The sequence below is a fragment of the Diadema antillarum genome, unplaced genomic scaffold (genome assembly GCF_040938485.1).
Source record: "Diadema antillarum isolate AM-2024a unplaced genomic scaffold, OU_Dant_1.0 seq00000523_RagTag, whole genome shotgun sequence".
Taxonomy (NCBI): domain Eukaryota; kingdom Metazoa; phylum Echinodermata; class Echinoidea; order Diadematoida; family Diadematidae; genus Diadema; species Diadema antillarum.
In genome coordinates, this window is record NW_027271475.1 from 1,506,074 (window position 1) to 1,527,087 (window position 21,014).

Genomic DNA, 21,014 nt, shown 5'->3' on the forward strand with positions numbered 1-21,014 from the left:
ATGTACAATACTAACTTGACTCCTTCGCTGAGGATTACATAGGTACAGTACATACATATGTACGTAACATATTTCACATACATGTATGTATTATGCAATGAAGCCCTTGAAATCTGCATAAATTTGCATTGTGATCAAATACAATTTTTCCTTCATAGAATTTGAAAGTTCAGCTCATTAAGCTTTAAAATGATATCAAACACAATATAGAGCAGATACAAAATTTTGCCTTCTGAGGGGGACTTATTTTGGACTTGCCCTATACATCTTTACTATGTGAGATTCAAACAGTTTCACAGGAATGGCTGAAAACCGAAATTACACCAATTTGAAAGTTTGACAGCACAAACCAAGCATGTGTTGATTTAGTTGTACATTCCATGAACCAACTTTTATTTGACCTTTGACCCCATGGCACAAAACTCTTTCTATATTTTATAATCACATTTAGTATTTAACAATCACTTCAATTTTCACTTATAAGATATTTTGCAAGCCATTTTAAAGTATGGAAGAAATGGTACAAATTTAGCAGACTTTTCACTTAACCTTTGACCACACAGCCCAATTCTTTCCCTACAGAATACTTTTGTAGTAATGCATGAATATGCCACAATAACATTGCAAAGTCATTTCCAAGACCATGTCAGCAACGAAAGTGTAATTTCAGCATTTGTAAATGGCATTTTAACCTGACCTTAAACTCTTGACCTTTGACCCAATAACCCCAAACTTTCTAAGAGAATTATTGTCAGGCCAATGTAATAAAAGTACTAGTTTCATGACAATACCTTGAGCCATTTTGGAGATAATCATTACTTATGGATATGGAAAAAAGTGAAATTTTAGCATTTTCACTTCATGACCTTTTGACCCCATGACCCAAAACTTTCCAGAGAGAATCTTATCTGGTAATACATGTACAAGTGTACATATGTACATAATACACAAAGTTTCATGAACATACAATGTAAAATACACTGTATCTTCAGGCATTGCAGAGATACTGTAAAACACGATCACATGAAAATTTCGCAAATTGGAGCCGATGACCTTTCTCGCGACATGAAATATTCGCGAATTGCAACTGCATAATAAGTGCATATTGTGTAGACAAGAACTTTTGCGTGCATTCTAATTTCGCGAATGTTGGCGCTCGCGAAATTCACAAAATTAAAATGCATGCGAACATTCCTCAGTTTACAGACCTACAGAAAAAAGTAACATTTTAGAATATGGCCTTGATCTATGACCTTTGAAGTTGAGAGGGTGCACCCAGATGGGTACAGCTTTATCCACTCATACTGTTAATAACATAATTTGATTCGGCATGCCATACTCCAGGGTACCGTCATAGCCTGGGGTATGGCATTGTGTAGCGTCATCTCGTGTCCATTATCATACAGTTCTGAGTTGTGAAATGTTGTCATGGCAACTATTTTCTCATCATCAGCAACGGCATAAATTGGCACGGCAATAATGATCCCAATGCCGATTTACTTCCATGTCAACTTGTGTTTCAATCTAATCACAATGATAACACAAATTTCACTAACTATTAAAAAATATCATTTTTATTATGATTTTACAGTTATGTTTATTACACAATCATTAACGTTAGATAATCCTAGAACTCCCCCGTTGTCATTATCACTCGTTCCCGTGATAGTTCCTGTACTGTACGCATTGTACTTGTGCATGATAATACTAAATATTATTAATGCACATTTTTTGGTAACCCAGGGTACAGCGCTGAAAAAAAAAAAAAATTCAACAAAATGTTGAATTTTCATTTGGTACCCCAGGGTAGCAAATATGGTATCATATGTCAAATTTGATGGATTCCTAAAATTGTTAAGTTATGTCATCCACAAAATCCATTATGGGCAGGAGGATGAATGGAAAGACACATGTTATACAATGTACATGTACAGTATATTATGGACAGAAAGACAGACAGATGGAGGGCAACCCAAAAACATACTTTGTAAAATGCCTCCAGCGACACTTTGAGCGTATTTCTACTGGGGACACCTCGCATCACCTCGCATCACCGCGAATTTTGTCCCCCGCATCACCTCGTATTTTAAGACTACCAGAACTGCTTCTACTGAGCGGTAAATACGCGGTGATACGTGGTGATGCGGAAAGATGGGAGAGAACAATTTGCTGTGAACCGGAAGTCGCGTATTTTACAGATGTGGTCGCAGGTCGCGCGATATGGGAAGGAAAACAAAATGATCAAGACGGCACAAACTAGATCGGGACGTGAAATGTGCATTTATATTTTCGCTTTTGTACTAGCTGTTCTCACTGCACTGCCAGTCAGAGTCAGGAGTCACGTTTAATCTGCTGCTTGGAGAAGGAGAAAGTGGCCGAATGTTTCAGGAGATGCAACATCTCAAACTAGAAGAAGCATGCAAGGCTACATAACAGCATTCTGTCGGCATTCCGCTTTGTTTTGGCGTCCAAAAATGAAATGCCCCTCACTATTGTTACTTCTTTGTGTCATATCTGCCGTCACTTGAAAATAAAAAAATCGCTGCAGATCCATTCTCCAGCCGATATTCTCCAACATATAATTTATTCAAACTACAAGAAACAAGTTAGTGTACTGTATCTGGTGGTTCATGCAAGCCGTGAAACAAGAAGTAACAGTACGCAGTACAATAAGTGAGCACTTGCACAGTGTAGACTGTGCAGTGCATGTGTACAACACGCAAGATACGTCAGCGCTGTGAATGCAAAGCAGGTGTGTGACCATTCGAATAATGCGGGCGAAATCTCCCAATAATTCGAGACTTTACGGCACACCGCGAATTTCGCTACCCGGTGTGTTTCTACTGAAAATCGTCCCTCGCATCACCGTGCATCGACTACCTCAAAAGGTGGACGACGGAGCACCTCGCATCACCGCGCATCGGCCACTACCCGATCTGTTTCTACTGAGGAAAAATTCCAGGTGTCACCGCGCATCGCCGCGCATCGCTGCGCATCACCACGTATCACCGCGAATCACTTCGCATCGCCTCGCATCACTTTGAATTTTCATCGCTCAGTAGAAACACGCTCTTTGTGGCTGACGAGTAAAAATACTAGAAATTATGCCTCCACCACATCGCATTGTTCTCCCAATAAAATATACACCATGTAGGTCTATAGTTCATGTACATACTGTACATCTTGACATTTATGTGAGACCACAGTTTCACATGATTGGCAAAAAATTTGAAATGATGTTTGAAAGTTTGGCATGGCCACAAGTGTGACAAGTGTTTACATTCCGAAAAATTGTTTCAGAGAGCAAGTACAAGAGAATTTGAGCACTTTTACTTGACCTTTGACCTTTGACCCTTGACCCCATGGCCAACAACTCTCTTCAAATAATAACTGGTGATATCCAATTGTTACAATACTTTGAGTTAATTTCAAAGATATATGGGAGAAAATAGTGACATTTTCATATCTTCACTTGATCATTGATCCCAAAAGCCCATATCGTTCCCTACAGAATCATTGTGCAGTAATGCAGTATGTGTACAGGTATGTGTACAATGTGATTATTGATTTGTAAGTGTACCATATTGAGTAATCTCCAAGGTATGGAGAAAATAGCATAATTTCAGCATCAAATATTTAAAAGAAAATTAGCCTTTGAACCTGACCTTTGACCCTTGACCTTAAACACTTGACCCCTTGTCAGGCAGTAAATTCATGAGGCACTAAATTTCACAAAGATGGTCTTTTAAGCCATTCCTGAGATATGGAGAAAAAAGTGACACTTTAGCATTTCTACCTGACCTTTGACCTTTGATCCAATGGCCCAAAACCTAATTGTAGAATTTTTATCTGGTAATACATGGTATTAGCTTAAGTTTCAGAATTTCAGAACAATTTCCACCCCATGGCTCAAAACTTTCCATAGAGCATCTTCACCAGTCATGTACCTTGCAGAGACAGGCAATGCAGAGATTTGGGAAAATAGTGAAATTTGAATTTATAATTAGACCTTGACCTTTGACCTTGAGCATGTGTGTGCAATGGTTGATAGGCACAAGTTCGTCCACTTGTACATTAATACATGTACATGTATGCCAAGTTTTATTTGGATACCTCAAACAGTTTTTAAGTACACAAATGCAGTCCACAGAATTGATCAGTGTATGGATGGAAGGATGGAAATACGGATGGACAACCCAAAAACATAATGTTTCTGGCGACACTCCATGGCGGAGGCACAAAACGATTTGGTATTCCAAAGGTTTGTTGACACAAAAGTGAAATAAGGTTTGTAATTCCGAAAGTTAGTTAGTACCCACATTTTTTTTTTCTTTTTTTTTTTTTTTGGGGGGGGGGGGGAGTCAGATAACGAACCTTACTTCATTTTTTAATTAATGAACTTCTTGGACTAAACTGGCATTTGTCAGCTGAGTGATCTGGAAGGAAAAAATTTACATGCACATATATGTATGATCATTAAATTTGAAGAAGGAAAACAAGGAATGTACAAATACTTTCCTCAGAAAATGATATCTTGCTGGCTCATGCTGTCTCATATGTACAATATGAGCAGAATGCTCTAAATTTTGATTATTACAATTTAATGTACTACAGGGCTACACACTAACCCATTTTTTCTACTGAGTACTGGTCCGACCCGTCTGTCTGTCTGTCGTTTACTGGTCCATTCCTGAAAAAGTTACTGGTCCGACAGTGATTTTTGACTGGTCAGAGACAGTTGGACCAGTGCCAGTGTGCAGCGTTGTGTACTGCATTACTGGGATGTCACATATCGAAATTCATCTTCAAAAGCTAAACCTGAATACCTTCTTACACTGTACAGCGTATATATCCTTGATGCTTGAAAGTTACGCTGGGAGAGGGATGTCATACACTCAACAGATGGATTCATTTGCACAGGAGATCATATTCACTTTACATAATAGAAGCATACCAAGCATCTTGTTTTTACTTTCACCTAGGTCACTGCATACCGCTTATTTACTGCTGTAGGCTCCTACAACTTTTGTACCCAGTATAACTTGTAGCTTCACCGTCTGCCACATTGTATGTTTCCCCGTTTCAACATATCGTACTTGAACACATTCACAATTCTCCATCACAATCAGTGCCATTCACGTTGATTCACACACAGAAAACATCTTGCCACTTGTACGGATTAACCCAAGAGCAGACTTACAATGTATTAAATAGGAGAGCCTCTAGCTCTCATAAGAAACCTTGCCCTTCTTCTCCCATCCAAAGTACATCCCTCTTATAGTTTTAGGACTTACACTTGCAAAATGTTAGAACAGCGGACTTGTATGTTTACAATCTAGCACATATATACACATAAACTATCTATGCTAGCTGTCGATTACAGTGATAGCTGTAAGCACTGGTAAGGGATAGGGTTAGGGGTTCCTAATCGCACCAGCAACCCCATCCCGCGCCCATGTTACTAGTTACAAGCGTCCCGTGCCGGGGTTGGGTTCCCTGCTCTCCCATCAAAAGAAGGCAACCAACATGACAAGTTTCGGAGCGGTTGATCATGTTGATACTCAGTACTTTATGATAAGCAATGCCATTCAGCATTGCCATTCAAAAGAAGCAAAATCGTTCTGTTCATATCCCCTACTAGCATTCTAATATTGATGCTAACAAGCCGACTGGTACCACCTGTACCTGGTTGGTACCCGGATGGTAGATTACCCTCCCTCTGTGGCTCTGAGTCTGATAATGTTACGCCCGGTAGTCAGTGTTTAATACGACTACGTACTCGGTAGCTAGAGTAGACACCACCGAGCTCGAGTCAGATAACCAGCACAGGTTTACTGGAGTGGAAGTTACTTTTACTGGAATAGACCCGAGGCCCGGCCTGGTATACCTGGCGACAGGACTCGTCACAGGAGTGGAGTGATGATGGCAGTGACAGCCAGTGATAATGCAGCTGCTTCAACCGACATTCCCAGACTTGCACAGACGCTTCAGGTTCAAGTTCATGTGCTACCATTCAATTAATACACTGGTTACTTTGCGATGATGGTTTCTTCGATTTCACACAGCGAACAGCTTTCGACCTATGCCAGAAAATTCTGAAATACTTGCCAGAACCGATACGGCTGAATGTAGAGTGCTTACCAAGTTCACGTTATGCAGACTTCGTTAACTTTCACCTCCGAGCTCTGTGAATTTGTGGTGGCTTCATCTGTTTGCAATTGCGATTTTTTGATCCAGCGCCGCGGCACCTTTAGCGGTTCGCCATGACCCATGGACTGTTCTTATGTAAACACATACAAATTTTCACACGTTTCGGTACTACCCGTCTCAGCGTGATGCGTGTGGTGTGTGCGTGATTGTCGACTGGGTGCATACCAGCATCTCGGCCTATCAAAGTTCAGCTTCGCTGTTAAAAGTTCGGCCCCCTCCGAGAACGTGAGAATTTGAAATAGCTCATGACTACGTAATATGTTTCGTATTATCATTGTTATCGATCGCATTAAAAACACCACTGATGAAACCCATTCTAGGCAATTTAGGTATCAGTCACGATGAAACCTCAGTTGCAGATCAGGAACAAGGTTTTCTCTGTGGTCAAGTGTGCTATTATGGGTCTGTGATTCATACACAAGCCACCGCATGAATAAACAATGTCTTTATCAAACTTCTATTCCCCAATATAATTTTCTTTTTCAATAAGTCCCTCTGAGATTCTCATAAAACACGTGTTTTGTTTGGGTGGTTTTTTTTTTGCAAATTTGTAATTTTTCAATACCTTTTAATACTTTGCATTTTTAAGTGAGCCATTGTGTTTTCGATATAAGGAATATTATTTTATCGAAAAAGAGCTGTTTGATTATAGGCCTATTCCTGACGCGGTATGTGATATATCTACGAGTCATCATTATAGTGACGAGCGAAATATGATGTCATGAAGTTGCACGAGATCATTTCTATACATACACTGCGTTAATGACTCGAACACTTTCATTTTTTTATGCTTTTATCTACTTTAGTTAAGCCACGACATCAAGAATTAACGGATGGTCCGGTAGCCTGCAACTAAGTGCTGGCACCAGAAAAAAAGGCGGGCCACCGTTTTTTTATGAAATTATATGTTTTGGTTTACAAAAAAAAAAAAAAAAAATGAGAATGTGTACATTGTTTTACACCTCTTGCTCCCTCTCCCTCCCTCCCTCCCTCCCTTTTATTTTCTTATCTGTTTCTCTTCTTTCCTTTTCTTTAATTTTCTGGCCACCAAATTTCATTGTCGGGCCATAAAAAAAAATCACAAAGCATCATCATCGGGGTTTCTTTCAGCATACATGTTTATCACATCACTTTTTTTCGTGTAATTCATCTTGATTGCTGACAACTGACTTCGGGAAAGTTTTCTTTAAAGAAAGAAAAATATGTCATCGTTTAGGAGATCGATCCTGCATGAAAGAATACAGTCCCCAGAAATAGGCCTATTATGTAAAATGATATGATGTGCCACAATGTTTTGGTGCATGATTATGATATGAGAGTGAGTGAATAGCATGTCCCCTATATAGCTATCAAGGAAGCTAAACGATTGGTTACACAGTCTTGCGTGTATATTCCCATGTCCTGGTTGCTTTCATTGTATAGATCCCCATGATTTTCTTTTCTTTCTTTATGTATAGGACGCTTCAATGAGACGGATCGATTTACAGAGACCGGTTTTAGGCAAAATATGATATTTGGGTTGCGGATTCTCAAGCAAGTATTAACCACACACTATTATAAAACAGACAAACTGTCGTAAAAGTCATTATTGTTTATAGATAGCAGATGAATAATGCACGCAGGCATAACTAATATTCTTAGCCAATGATGCAAAATCTGATCGGCAAGTGCGATCACTCTGAACGGCCAATGATGACGTAAACAATGGAAGAATACGAACGATTTCATTTCATTTCATTTATTAAGTTTTCATACTTTTAATTACACTTTGTAACATACAAAGAGATCAATGAATAGTGACAAATATTTGAAAGTGCAGCTCATACAATCTTTGATAATATTTCAGGATACGAGAATGGGTTTAAAGGTGCATGGTCCCCGTGTTTTAGTCAAATGCGTACGCGGGTGCACGGCGCAAGTTTCCTATAGAGACCTACGCTATCGACTTCTTTTGGCGCTTACGCTTTGACCCACTTTCCCGAGTCCGAAGAAGTCCGATTCACTGTAGTCAGTGGTCCGATCACAGTTCGGCTCATGATTCGGCTGAGAGGGATGACAGATTTAGCAAACTTCTTTTGTGATGTCATAATAACAAGCACATATGCACGCACCCTGGCATTACTACAGACTGCGCGATGCGCAGAGAAGACAACAAAGGCAACGTTACTTGTCTTAGCAACACCTACGCACTTTACTCTTGATGACAGCTCTACTTCGGTAATCTTCGGCAGTATCATCAACAGCGCCATCTACACTACCGGGACTATGCCCCTTTAAATCAGTCTATACAAGAGTATGTCATGTTCATATTGGACAATAAGATGATGTGCGGGGGAACCTAAAAACGAACAAACAAATCTAATAGATGCTTCGTGGGTAGACAGAAAGATCCGTCTGTCCGGAGGAGTCTTTTACTTTATTGACGTCATCGCTCTCCTCCGTAATAGGAGGGGATCCGTGAAGTCAGACGCAGTCTCCGCAGAACATATCCCCGACGACCAGATACAGACCGATCTTTCGGTCAACTTCGTGGGGTATTATAGGTCCCCAGGAATATTTTTGTCAAACGCAATCACTCACAGACACACACATCACGCACGCAAGTGCACCTGCATGGACAAGCATGCGCGCGCACACACACACACACACACACACCCGCACCCGCACCCGCACGCATACCCACATAACACACACACAACAACAAAACGGAACCGAAAAGAGAAAACACCGACAAGATCGTCATTTAGGTAGAAAATAATAATATTGTGAGGGCATGCCTGCAGCACTGCTGCATGCGAGAGAAAGAAAATGGGGGGGGGGGGGGGGATAAGAAATTGGGTATGGGACCATGTAGACCTGTTAAACAACCAATGCCGAGCAGTCTAAATCAATGTCATTTAACATTTCAACTCATCACAATAATTATTGTCACCATGCCGAGTTCCTGAAAAATAAAAGAAATTTACTTTCAAGCTTACGTTTAAAATAATGTTTAAAATCCGGGTGTTCGTTGCTTCAGTACGAGAGAAATGCAAAGTTTGGGGCCTTTTTAATATCAATAAAAGTGTGGTAGATAACACGTCTTTATATTTTGCAACATTCGTTTATATAGTCTAGTTTTGGTAAATGCAATAATGGACTGAGTGTGGGAAGAAAATTAACCCACTTTATATGATAGCATCAATGTGAGGTGATTGAACTTGTAAATGAGCCTATTTTGTACGCCAAAACTGATTGGGTTTGTTTTCCCCGTGTTTAAAGATGGGAATGCTCCGATTACCATACAGCAACGACTTAAATAGCAAAATAGGGATCTGCGTGAACTATTTTACTATACTGAGAAACAAAGAAACAAAGAATCCAGTTGGGACGTGACAAAAACAGTGATGGTTGTATGCATTTTAGAATCCACTTTATTCCCTTCGAATGAAAATGTTCAATTTTTGCTTACCATTATGGTACTCATGAAAAGTGTTTTATGAAGAAAATTATAGCCCACGAGTCGAAAAAAAAAATCTTTTGAAATCTTTTGAAATTGAAAATTAGCTATGTGTATGTACACATACAGAGGGCAACAACAGCGTGATTATGACATTAATACAGAATTATCAAAACGGCCTCTGTCAGAAAACAGCGTGTGTGTTGAGTACTATAGCAGTGTGATGTGTGAAGCATCATGCGCATGCTTTAAACTCTGCGTTTGTGTTCATGGAATTTCATTTTCTGGAATATACACATTTTCAGACACTATCAGCCTTAAAGGGATGGTACAGTATTGTGGAGATGAGAATTGGGCTTTTAACTTTTTGCGAGATACTAAGAAAACACTTATGAAATAGTACAGAGCATACCAATTTAAAAGGAATTCAAAGTTTATTTGATGAAAATCGGGTTTGGAATGACTGAAATATCCAAAAACAAAGTAAAACAAAGCGATATAATAAAAGGTGGGTCCCACACTTTATTAGAATCGCTCTGTTTTGGATATCTCAGCCATTTCAAAACCAATTTTCATCAAATAAACGTTGAACTCCTCATGGAATTTCATGCTCTTTCATATTTCATAAGAGGTTTCTCATTATCTCACCACAAAATGTTGGAAACCTCAAATTAGGTCTCAACCAAAACTATACGATCCCTTTAACTTAGCCTGATCGATAAATACACGTTGTACTGTTTGAGGTCGAATGATCGAGCGACTGCATGTGTTGTGAACATTAATTCCGTGCTGTTTGTATACGTGTTGTATTGAAGCTTATACAGTCATGACAGTGTCATTTATGCAATGGCCGTTATTTTTTTTTTCCTATGCACGGAAGTGACGAGAGGAGCAATTCTATAGCTCCGCTTGTTGCGAATTGCCAGGCTCATGCGAGGGGGTGGATTTCTCTTTCGATCATCAGTGTACATATCAGTTATTCAATAATAAACACGTGAGAAGTGTTATCAAACACCAGAAAGTGGTGTGAAACGTCACAATGCCCGCACTTTCATTCCCCTTCCTCTCCGGTGTCTAAAAGGGGCTCTGAGATAAGCTATTGTATGAGCAGGACCTGTATAATATTCCTCTATATATATAGAATAAAGTATAATTCCCATTCTGTGAGTTTCCTGGAGCGCATATCAGATCCTGATATGTCTGAACCTTGAGTGTCCTTTTCGTTTTGGACCTCAAATTTAGCTTTGAGTCAGAACTTTCTCAATATTGTCTCTGTTGTTCCCCTGCTGCATGTATGATGACATCACATATTTTTGCATCTTTTCATATCCAACGATGACGGCACATGTATATATGGTGGTATTTTCTTCAAACTTCTCTGATGTGTTCCCCCAATATTTCTGCATTTTCTGAATCTACATACATATTTGGGGTATATTCCCCTTCTACTGATACAGGAGTTTTCCTTCTGCTCGTCTCACGGCATTATATTCTTCCTTCGATCTCTCAAACTCTTCAATCTCTCTCAATTCAAAAACTCTCTCCCTCTCTTCGCAGCTTCTGCTCAATGAACATTGAGTCTTTCTCGATCGACAGCTTGCATGTGCGCATGCGCGTTACGTTGACAACGTGCAAAGCGAAAAACGAATGCTCCGTAAATTCCAGGATGGCCCCGAAAGGAGTTGTACAGTACCAGTTAACAATCGTAGGGCTATTGCCCGACGAAACATTTCATATGGCCAGATGCTGTGCACAGGTATGGGCATGATTATGAAAATAAGGTTTTGCATGAATCAGCTAAGTTTGATTAATGTATTTCGCAACACAATCAACGATACGAGGACGCAGTGATGAGCCGCGCAGTAGTCCCACCTATTGTGATTTGTGTTTCAGTCCGCCAGGATTAGTGCATTAGACCCAACAATAAATTTTACTGATCTAGACTAGATCTATAGATACGCGTTTCTACAACAAGTAAATCATGTTGAAGTAGGAATAGGTACAGGATTTTATATGTACGTTAACCCAACCTCGAGGTGCTGTATTAGCCTGTAGTAACCAGTGACCAGTGTATTGTATGTGTAGAAGCGCCCTGCCTGACGACTTGCATGCACTGATGCAGTTTGTTGAAGTGATCGACGACGACGTGTAAAGTCTTACCGTGTACTGTAACTGTAACACGTTCAGCTGTAAGAATCTAACTGTTGATACCCGTATACAACAATGCGATGATACGATGTGGACAACTTAGATCTATTTAAGGACTGAAACTAAATCTTTAACGTTAGAACTTTCACTTAACTGTTTGTTACTCAACTAATGCTAGACTGTTAATGTTAATCACTCCGTTTATGTGATGGGATTAGGAACTTTTTATAGTCTTTTTAATACACTCTTCAACAGCCTTGTCACTGTGTAGGCAGTAATTTACTAATGCAAGCCACCAGCATAATTCACAACCACACCGGCACAATGCAGTCCAAAATTTACCGCCTACTACGTTAGTACATGCATGATGAAGAAACCTACTTGTACCCTCATACCGGCGACATAGCACAATTTTGCAGACAATTGAACCTTGGTGTGGATGCAGATCTTACAGATTAACTGGCATAACAAACTCAACTAACTCAAATTCACTGTAAAGATTGTAATTTCTATTTGATTCGTATCTCTTTCTCATCATCATCTCCTGCATGTTAATTATTGTTTGTAGGAACTCTACCAGGCCAATACAGAGAAGTTTTTGTCTCCCAAAATTCAACCACTGCTTGAGTTTGATTGGGAGCTCTGTTTGGAGGAACAAAAGAAGGCTCTCCGAGATGAAACCTGGGTGTTTGAGGAAAAGGCCATGGCCTATGTCAATGGAGAATTTCTAGGTAATCACAGCATGTAATGATACATTGTCAATCTGTATAGCTATACAGTAGAAAGAGGTGTACAGCAATTGCACTAAATCATAAAAGAGCAAGAAAAGATTTCGAGTAATTCAAAGAGTCGTGTTGAACATTCCTGAAATGCGACTTTAAACTGGCCTTGTCTGCCTATGGTTTTTGCTTTTGTCATTGCCAGTGAGCAAGTTATCGAATCGATATATAGCCAGCTTAATCCAAAATTCATGAAAATTGCTTTCATAAACTGTGTCAGTGTGTGTCTCATTGTGTAATATCAAATGTCCAGCTTTCATAACTTACATGTACATACCAAACAAGATTGTTGGGTAGGCTGTTAGTGTTTTGGAGAACAACTTATATTGCATGGCATGGATAGAGTTCTTCAAGATCTAGGTCAGGAAAAGGCTTGATAGTTTAACTCAAAATGGTGTAAACAGCTGTAGAGACCATGGAGTGAAACCACTGAGAGCGCTTCAATGCTTAAACAACGTAGACATCCCAAAAGGTAGAGCGCAGAAAGGTGGTTGCCTCAAAGGATCCAAAGTGTGAATGTGAGAGGCTACAACTCCCCTCCCCCCCCCCCCCCCCCCACAATAGTTTGTGAGCAGGTCTGTGATCAACATTCATATAGTCATCTTTCATTGTGCCATTTGCAGGCCTTTGGCCATACACAGGCTTTGTTTAATCTCTAGATGTGTCAGTGTTGCTGATACTGCTGCTGGTAATAATGGTCTCATTCACTCTTGTGTTGGTGTAATAGGTGGCCCAAAGGCCTTCAAGCAGTGGGCTGAACAGCACTGGGACTATGTAGAGTTCAAGCCAATGCCTTTGTATGTTGCCATTGCTGAAGAGGCATACAAGGAGCATATTCTTGCCACTCAGGTGAGTGAAGGATTTAGCTCAGTGTGTAAACTCCGTGGGTAAATGAATGCTGTTTGTGAGGTATATTATATCGTGTAAAATATGATCATGCTTTGTTTTTCAGGCCATCAAAATGTAAAATTCAAAGATTTCAGTGGACCTAGAAGGCCACAAGAGAGAAAAGTTAGTTTCGAGTCCTGTTATAGGGTATGAAAACTTTGAAAGGACAGTACCCAAGACCCAGTTTTTAATGTACCACAAGTTTTTCTACCTGACCATGTCCCAGGAATAAAAGTCTGGAATGTTCAAGTGGTCTTATGTTATATGACCCCTCCCAATTTGAAAGGGAATCCTCTTATATTTCTGTAAGCTCTGTTTGTTTTATTACCTGCATGAAGATTGATATTTCTTCACCATCATGTGCATTTTGTGTCATTCTCTTTGCAGCATACTTTTGTGTACTTTGATGTGGCCGTTGATAGCGAACCAATTGGTCGGTTGCTGTTTGAGGTATGAAATTTAATATCATTTATTTTAAAGGTGCATAGTCCCGGTAGTGTAGAGGGCGGTGTTGATGATACTGCTGATCACTGCTAGCATTGATACAAAGATTACCGAAGTTGAGCTGTCATCAAGAGTAAAGTGCGTAGGTGTTGCTAAGTAACGATGCCTTCGTTGTCTTCTCTGCTCATCGCGCAGCCAGTAGTAATGCCAGGTTGCGCGCTTATGTGCTTAGTTATTATGACATCACAAAAGACGTTTGCTAAAGCTGTCATCCCCCTCGGCCAAATCATGAGCCAGACTGTGATCGGACCACTGACTACAGTGAATCGGACTTCTTCAGACTCGGGGAAGTGGGCCAAAGCGTAAGCGCTATGGAGGGGTCGATAGCGTAGGTCTCTATAGGAAACTTGCGCCGTGCGCCCGCGTACGCATTTGACTAAAACACGGGGACCATGCACCTTTAACCTTGCAGATGCTCTAAAATGTATTTCTTGTATACCACAGACTCGGATTGTGGCTGAGTAATTTCTGTTGTTTATGATGAACAAGATTGCAAAAATGTTAAATACGTAAATGCTAAAAATTATGCTCTTCACATTGTTAATGTTGTTCAAGATTAAATGGGGGGGGGGGGGGGGGGGGGGGGGTATTCATAAGCTTTGCAATTTTGGATCACTAGATCTGAAATATTCATCGCCAAGTGCCACCAGAAATGATATGAGAAACAATTCTGTATTTTGGAGTGTCTTGAGATATGAAGACGATCAGAATCCTGACAAATATTGTCAGCATGATTTTAAGGACATACATGGTAATCTTTCCTGGTAAATACAGTGTGACAACATCAGAAGGAAAAAAAATGGGGGGAAAAATACCTTGCTCATCTAAATTTGGATATGTTTCAGGAAAAACTTGATTTGGTAGGTACAAACATGGAAAACTCTGAACAAATGTCATCATGAATAAAAGTTTTTATATGGAATGCTGGTGTAACACAGCGAGTAACAGCATCATAACTTTTTTTATCATAGATTTATAGCTGTCTCCAGTAGAAAATCTATACATACTTTATGCAGAAGTGTGCAGAAATTGAATTCTTTGTACTAGATTTTTTGGAATGTTTCATTTGATGTAATTGCTTAAATGAAAAAAAAAAATGTTTCTAATTCGTAAATTTGTAGTCTAAATAGTGGTTATAGAACTTACCATCATGTTAAAAGGTGCATCCAAATGGGGAATCCAAATTGTTTTATATGCATTTTTATCCCTCCAAACCATATGAACTTTAGGATTTGAGAGGCATGTTTCCTCCATGCACTATCATGTTTGTATCTTTATTTCTTTTTATATTTTGATGTCTGTGCATACCAGCTCTACACTGACAGGTGCCCCAAAACATGTGAGAACTTCAAGGCGCTCTGCACCGGAGAGCGTGGACACAAGACAGATGAATCACTGATGAAATACCACTACCTGAACTCCATCTTCCATAGAATTGTCCCCAATGGATGGATCCAGGGCGGAGGTTGGTGCAGTTCAATTTCAATTTCTAATTTCTGAGCAAGTTTGAATATTCAATGGAGACCTGATTTTTTTTTCCAATTTGCTTTTTGCTTTTTTTAAACTGTATTTGATTTTCTGAGTTGTATTCTTCATAGTTAAATCTTAAAGAGAATTTGCTTGGGTTTTTTAGTTTTTCTCAGTCAATTTTGTCAAATGTAAGTTTTCTATCTCATAAATCTAACTTTGTGAATTATTTTTCCGCTCCACTATAGTTTACTGTGAATTGAAAAGGCAAAAAAGATATCGTATGACAGATTCTCACCTGCAAGTGTTTTGGTTTTCATAATTTTTATCACGGTGTCAGATGCTCAACTTTGGCATCAGCAACTCTGTGCCATGTGCGTGTTGGTAAACATCATTTGCATATGAAATTTCCTTTTTATCATCTCACAGATATTATGTACGGCAGAGGGGATGGAGGAGAGTCAGTGTATGGCCCAGTCTTTGAAGGTATGTTCGGCCAAAAAGAAAATTGACCATAACGAGATGTATTTCTCGAGATTAAAGCAGCAAAACGTTTATGAGCAAACTGTGAGCAGCGTTTTAGAGCAGTGACAGACAAGCATTTGAAAGTTATGATGTTTATGGAGCTACAAATCAGTCATCACACACAAGGCTTCATATGGGCACTGCAAAAGCCCTACCACTTTAGTCCTATATCAGGGCTCGACACTAACGGTGGGCCGGTGGCCCGGGGCCACCAAAAATGAAAGTCGGACCACCAAATTTCAAAAAAGGGCAGATTTGGTAGCCCGCGTCGGGCCACCAAAATTTTTTCTAAAGTATGTCAACAAATTCGGAACTTTTTGCGCCGGTAATGCATAAATGCATGCAGTGAGTTAATGTTTTTTATTGTTTTTGTTTGGGCCACCAAATTTTTCTCTCGGGCCACCAAAAATTTGAAATTGATGATTTTGGTGGCCCCATTGGGCCACCAAAAAAAAAGTTAGTGTGGAGCCCTGCCTATATGATCACCTCGAACTTGCAGAGAATTCATAGCACTGTCAGATTTGCGTTTGACGTTACAACCAGGACAACTATGAATTCGTCATACAATGTGAGGTCCTGTAGGCATTGTAGAATAGCTCTACTACTCATATAATAATTGTGTTGAACTTGAGGACTACGCAAATTTTGAATGTGAAAAGTTGTACACTATATCCCCTTCTCCTGCAATGATTTACTTTTTTCTTTGACTCTGCTCAAGATTATTGTGCAGTTATGAGCATCTGCAACCATGTTTGAGGAAGCCAGTGCCATCAAGCAAATTTATGGAGAAAGAAAACAAAATAGTTTGTCTTTTTATGTACAAATTAAAGCATCATTAAGATGAAAATCATGACACATCTTTATATCAATCGACATGGCTATCATCATTTGTCATTATTTTTCCATGCTGGTATAAATGTTGCTTTATATGAAACAAAAAAAATCAGAGTTGTACATCAGTTTTTGGGAGGAAAAAATTGACACATAGAGAAAAAAGTTATGATTTGTACAAGTCTAGAGAATAAGATGAATTAGCAATTATGTGTGATCTAGGTGTTGAGCAGCCCTCCATTTGGTTTGTACATAGAATTTCACTAGTTTTCATTTATCTCAAATATTTTGGCACAGACAGAACTTACCCACAGAGGAAGACACATACATGTATAGGCATGTATACTCTAATTATGTTCCAGGAACATGTGATGTGAAGAAGATTTTTCTTGGAAAAGGAATTTTCCAAGCAACATGATATCCTGGTGCAATACATTTTATGCACCATCTACAGAGGGAAAACAGATTTCAGGGAAATCAGACATAGAAAATGAAAGTTTTGGAATTGTTTTTGCATGTGTTTTCCCAATGGTGATATTGGTTGCACCAATAAAATGCAAGTACCTGATGTCATCAATGTACACGAAGCTGTGGAAAAAAAAAAAAATGGGTTAAAGGGATGGTACAGTATTGGTGGAGATGATAATTGGGCTTGTAACTTTCTGCGAGATACCAAGAAAACACTTATGATATAGTACAGAGCATACCATTTTAAGAGGAATTAAAAGTTTATTTGATGAAAATCAGGTTTGGAATGACTGAAACATCCAAAAACAAAGTAAAACAAAGTGATCGTAATAAAGTGTGGGTCCCACACTTTATTACAATCACTCTTTTTTGGATATCTCAGCCATTTCAAAACCGATTTTCATCAAATAAAAGTTGAATTCCTCATAAAATACATGGTCTTTCATATTTCATAAGAGGTTTCTCATTATCTCACCAAAAATGTTAGAAACCTGAAATTAGGTCACAACCAAAACTATACGAGCCGTTAATAGCTACAACCCTTTCCCCATAAGTAATAATTTATGAGGTACTGTAAACACAACAAACAATTGATGTGCAGGGTCCAGTTTGTTTGCTTTTTATTTCTTGTAAATGATAGAAATTTAGTGAAGACTGAGTGCATATCAATGAGAGAGTTGTCAGGCAATGATGTCATCATTTCATTCTCCTTTTTAAACTTTAGCATTACATAACTTTTCTGATTAAAGGACAAGTTCACTTTCATATACATGTGGATTGAGTGAATGCAACAATATTAGTAGAACACATCAGTGAAAGTTTGGGGAAAATCGGACAATCCGTTCAAAAGTTATGAATTTTTTAAAGTATCTGCGTAGTCACTGCTGGATGAGAAGACTACTACAGTGTATGATGTCATATGCTTACAACGATATAAAGAAAATAAAAGAGAGTTTCACAAAACTTCACTTTTTGAATAAAGTGCACATTTCTTTGACTTGTTACTGACATATGTTGAGGGTGATATTATTCCCCCCGTCTTTTGAAAGAGAGAAGTCAAGTGTTCTTTTGTTATGCGAGAAAAGTGAAAATATGTCGAATTTTCTTTATTCTTTCTTTGTGTCGTTGTACACATGTGACATCACAAGCTATAGTAGTCTTCTCATCCACCCTTGAGTGAGCAGAAACTTCAAAAATTCCTAACTTTTGAACAGATTGTCCGATTTTGCTCAAACTCTCACTGATGTGTTCTACTAATATTGCTGCATTCAGTCAACCCAAATGTCTATGAAAGTGAACTTGTCCTTTAAGGACCACTTTTTATGAAACTTTTCCATTCTGTCTGATTTTAATGTATTTGTTTACTTTTTATGCCGATTTGAAAATAGAGTGAAATTGCACTAAAATGAATATTTAAAAGCTCCCAACTCTCCTGTTTTCTCAGATTTTGTTTAAGTTGTTACTAATTTCTTTTAATTTTCACTCTGAATTATACAATTCACAACGCTGCGAGCATAATACAAGTACGCGATAGGTCTGGAAACAACAAACCTCTTACTGTAGAGGAAGCCAACCTGCCTGGTTAAAGATTTATGTGTTGATACTAATTTTAATTTGACAGGGCAGTAAAGACGTTGAGAAGTTGATTTCCCGATTGTGGTGATTACAATAATGGTAGGTTTATCTTTTACACTCGCGCTGGAAATATTTCCCTTATTTTAATCTCGTTGTCCGAACTCTTGGAGACCAGTAAAGGTTCCTGTGGCGTGATATCATTATCTGCTATTATGCCAGTAAAAACTACTCATATATTCTTACCGAGGAGTATGGATCGCGGTTGAAGGGAGGTTATGACTGCTGAAGTGCTGTTACTGTTCACAATACCCATATTTAAAGATGGATTGATACATCCAGAACACAAGCTATAAAATATTTTATTGCATGGGCTGTAGAGGGTTGAGCACTGAGCTTGCTAGTGTCATAGTGCAATATTTTGACAAGATGATTTATTGGTTGATTGCCTGCTGCAGTTTCTGAATGGACAGAGCTTTCATTGATCTCTCTTGCCAGATGAGAACTTTTCCGTCAAACACAGCTCTCGAGGGATCCTCGGGATGGCCAACCAAGGCAGGCACACAAACGGATCGCAGTTCTACATCACATGTCAGCCTGCCCCCTGGATGGACACCAAATATGTGGCCTTCGGGTGAGTGTGGATAGACACTGGTCCAGATGACCGCGCTCAGGCCAGGGTACTGACGAATTTCACAATGCAAATTTTCGGCAGTCTACTACTGTTGCCATGCTATAGGCTTACCATACAAGTGGAAACTTTCTCACAAATTTCTTTTGTGCTGCTTCAGTTTCCATAAAGTGTACTTGCTTCTAAAAAAATTGCAGATAAGTGTATTTCTGAGCGTATTTCAATATCTCCTGGTTGTACTTGCCTGCTCTTCTGTTTGCATTAGTACACCAGGGCATGAAATTTTGGAAAACATTCCCACACTGGAAAATACTTTTTGTTTACAATAATACATCCCATTTCATCACTGTAAGAAGAAGAAGAAACAAGAAAAAAGGTTTATGCATCCTTTTATTATAAAGATTGCTCCAGACAGCTGGCCCAACTCAGCAAAAACACTGATGCATGAAAACTGGATTCTATGGAGTGAAATTGCACTATCATAGATATCGTTAAGCTAAATAACTTTTATTTGCTCAGTCCGGAGAGAAAAATTAAAGCAATAATTTTGAATACATCAGTAAACCGGCCTATTTCTTTTTAAAGTGAAGGGCTTGCGCAAGAGTCTTTTTTAAAAAAAGTATGTAAAAAAAGGCATCTGCTAATGCTTTCAAGGAAATATGATTCTTTTGACACATCTGTTCTTCTTGTTTTCCTTGTATCTACGCCGATGTAGGAAAGTGGTGGAGGGGACGGATGTGCTGCGAACTCTGGAGGCACAGGCGACTTACAACGAGAGGCCGAAGAAGGAATGCAAGATCGTGGCCTGTGGGGTTTTCACCCCAGAGGACTGATGAGGAACATGTTTTTTTTTTAATCGTGGGAACTAACTGGTGACCCCTCTCCAAAGAACATTGCATATTTGCTTCCATCTTTGAATTCTGTCTCATACCTCCACCACAGCAAGCATGAACGAATTTCAAATGAATTCAAGAGAACTGTGCATTGTGCGCTTGCTGTCTGCGAAAGCTGGAGGAGGCAAGCTGTTGCATTATTTACTTTTGCTCTTTTTCTCTGAGTTTGACTGTACCAAAACCACTAGCATTATAAATGTAAGCATAACAAACAAGTGGCTAACAGCCAGTGTCAATGTTTATTTGAAGCAAAGAGAGATGTGAAATCGTTTGGGTGCCCCAAATCCCAGCACTTGTTCGACCATATGCTCGTTTGGACATTGTCTTGAGTGACCTTTTTTTTCCCCATTTCAAAGTACTAACATTTTGTTGTATTTATGATATTGAGCATCGTCACATACCTTACTTTTTCATCAGTTAATTACCTGTACAGAAATCAGTATTCAGATGTATATTTTTGTGGGGTTGTTGCACATTACTGCTCAAAGCATTCTGTAGAACGCAGGTTTTATCACTTTTCCACTTAATTTCGACAAATAAAACTAACATGTAATAATCTTCCAGTATAGTTCTGTATTGATAGATATATCAGATTAGTGCCCGGGTATGCCCAGTCGAGTAATTTTCATCTTTATTTCAGCATTTTTTGCGCAATTTCT

The 21,014-nt window shown here is 39.0% G+C and overlaps 2 protein-coding genes across 2 annotated transcripts in view; one reads left to right on the forward strand and one right to left on the reverse strand.

Annotated features, from left to right (window-relative positions):
* The window catches only part of LOC139734363 (polycomb protein SCMH1-like), a 39,818-nt gene extending 33,609 nt beyond the window's left edge, over positions 1–6,209 (reverse strand). Inside the window, exon 1 of the mRNA XM_071645155.1 lies at positions 6,142–6,209. The gene's annotated coding sequence lies outside the window, so the exon portion shown is untranslated. The remainder of the gene's footprint in view (positions 1–6,141) is intronic.
* Positions 6,210–11,292: 5,083 nt separating this feature from the next.
* On the forward strand, positions 11,293–20,316 carry LOC139734309 (probable inactive peptidyl-prolyl cis-trans isomerase-like 6). Its single transcript, XM_071645103.1, has 8 exons — positions 11,293–11,405; positions 12,366–12,528; positions 13,304–13,425; positions 13,852–13,914; positions 15,280–15,433; positions 15,865–15,921; positions 19,330–19,465; positions 20,178–20,316. Exons 1-8 carry the CDS (start codon positions 11,316–11,318, stop codon positions 20,293–20,295), a joined length of 903 nt encoding a protein of 300 aa, XP_071501204.1. The 5' UTR covers positions 11,293–11,315; the 3' UTR covers positions 20,296–20,316.
* Positions 20,317–21,014: the final 698 nt, after the last annotated feature.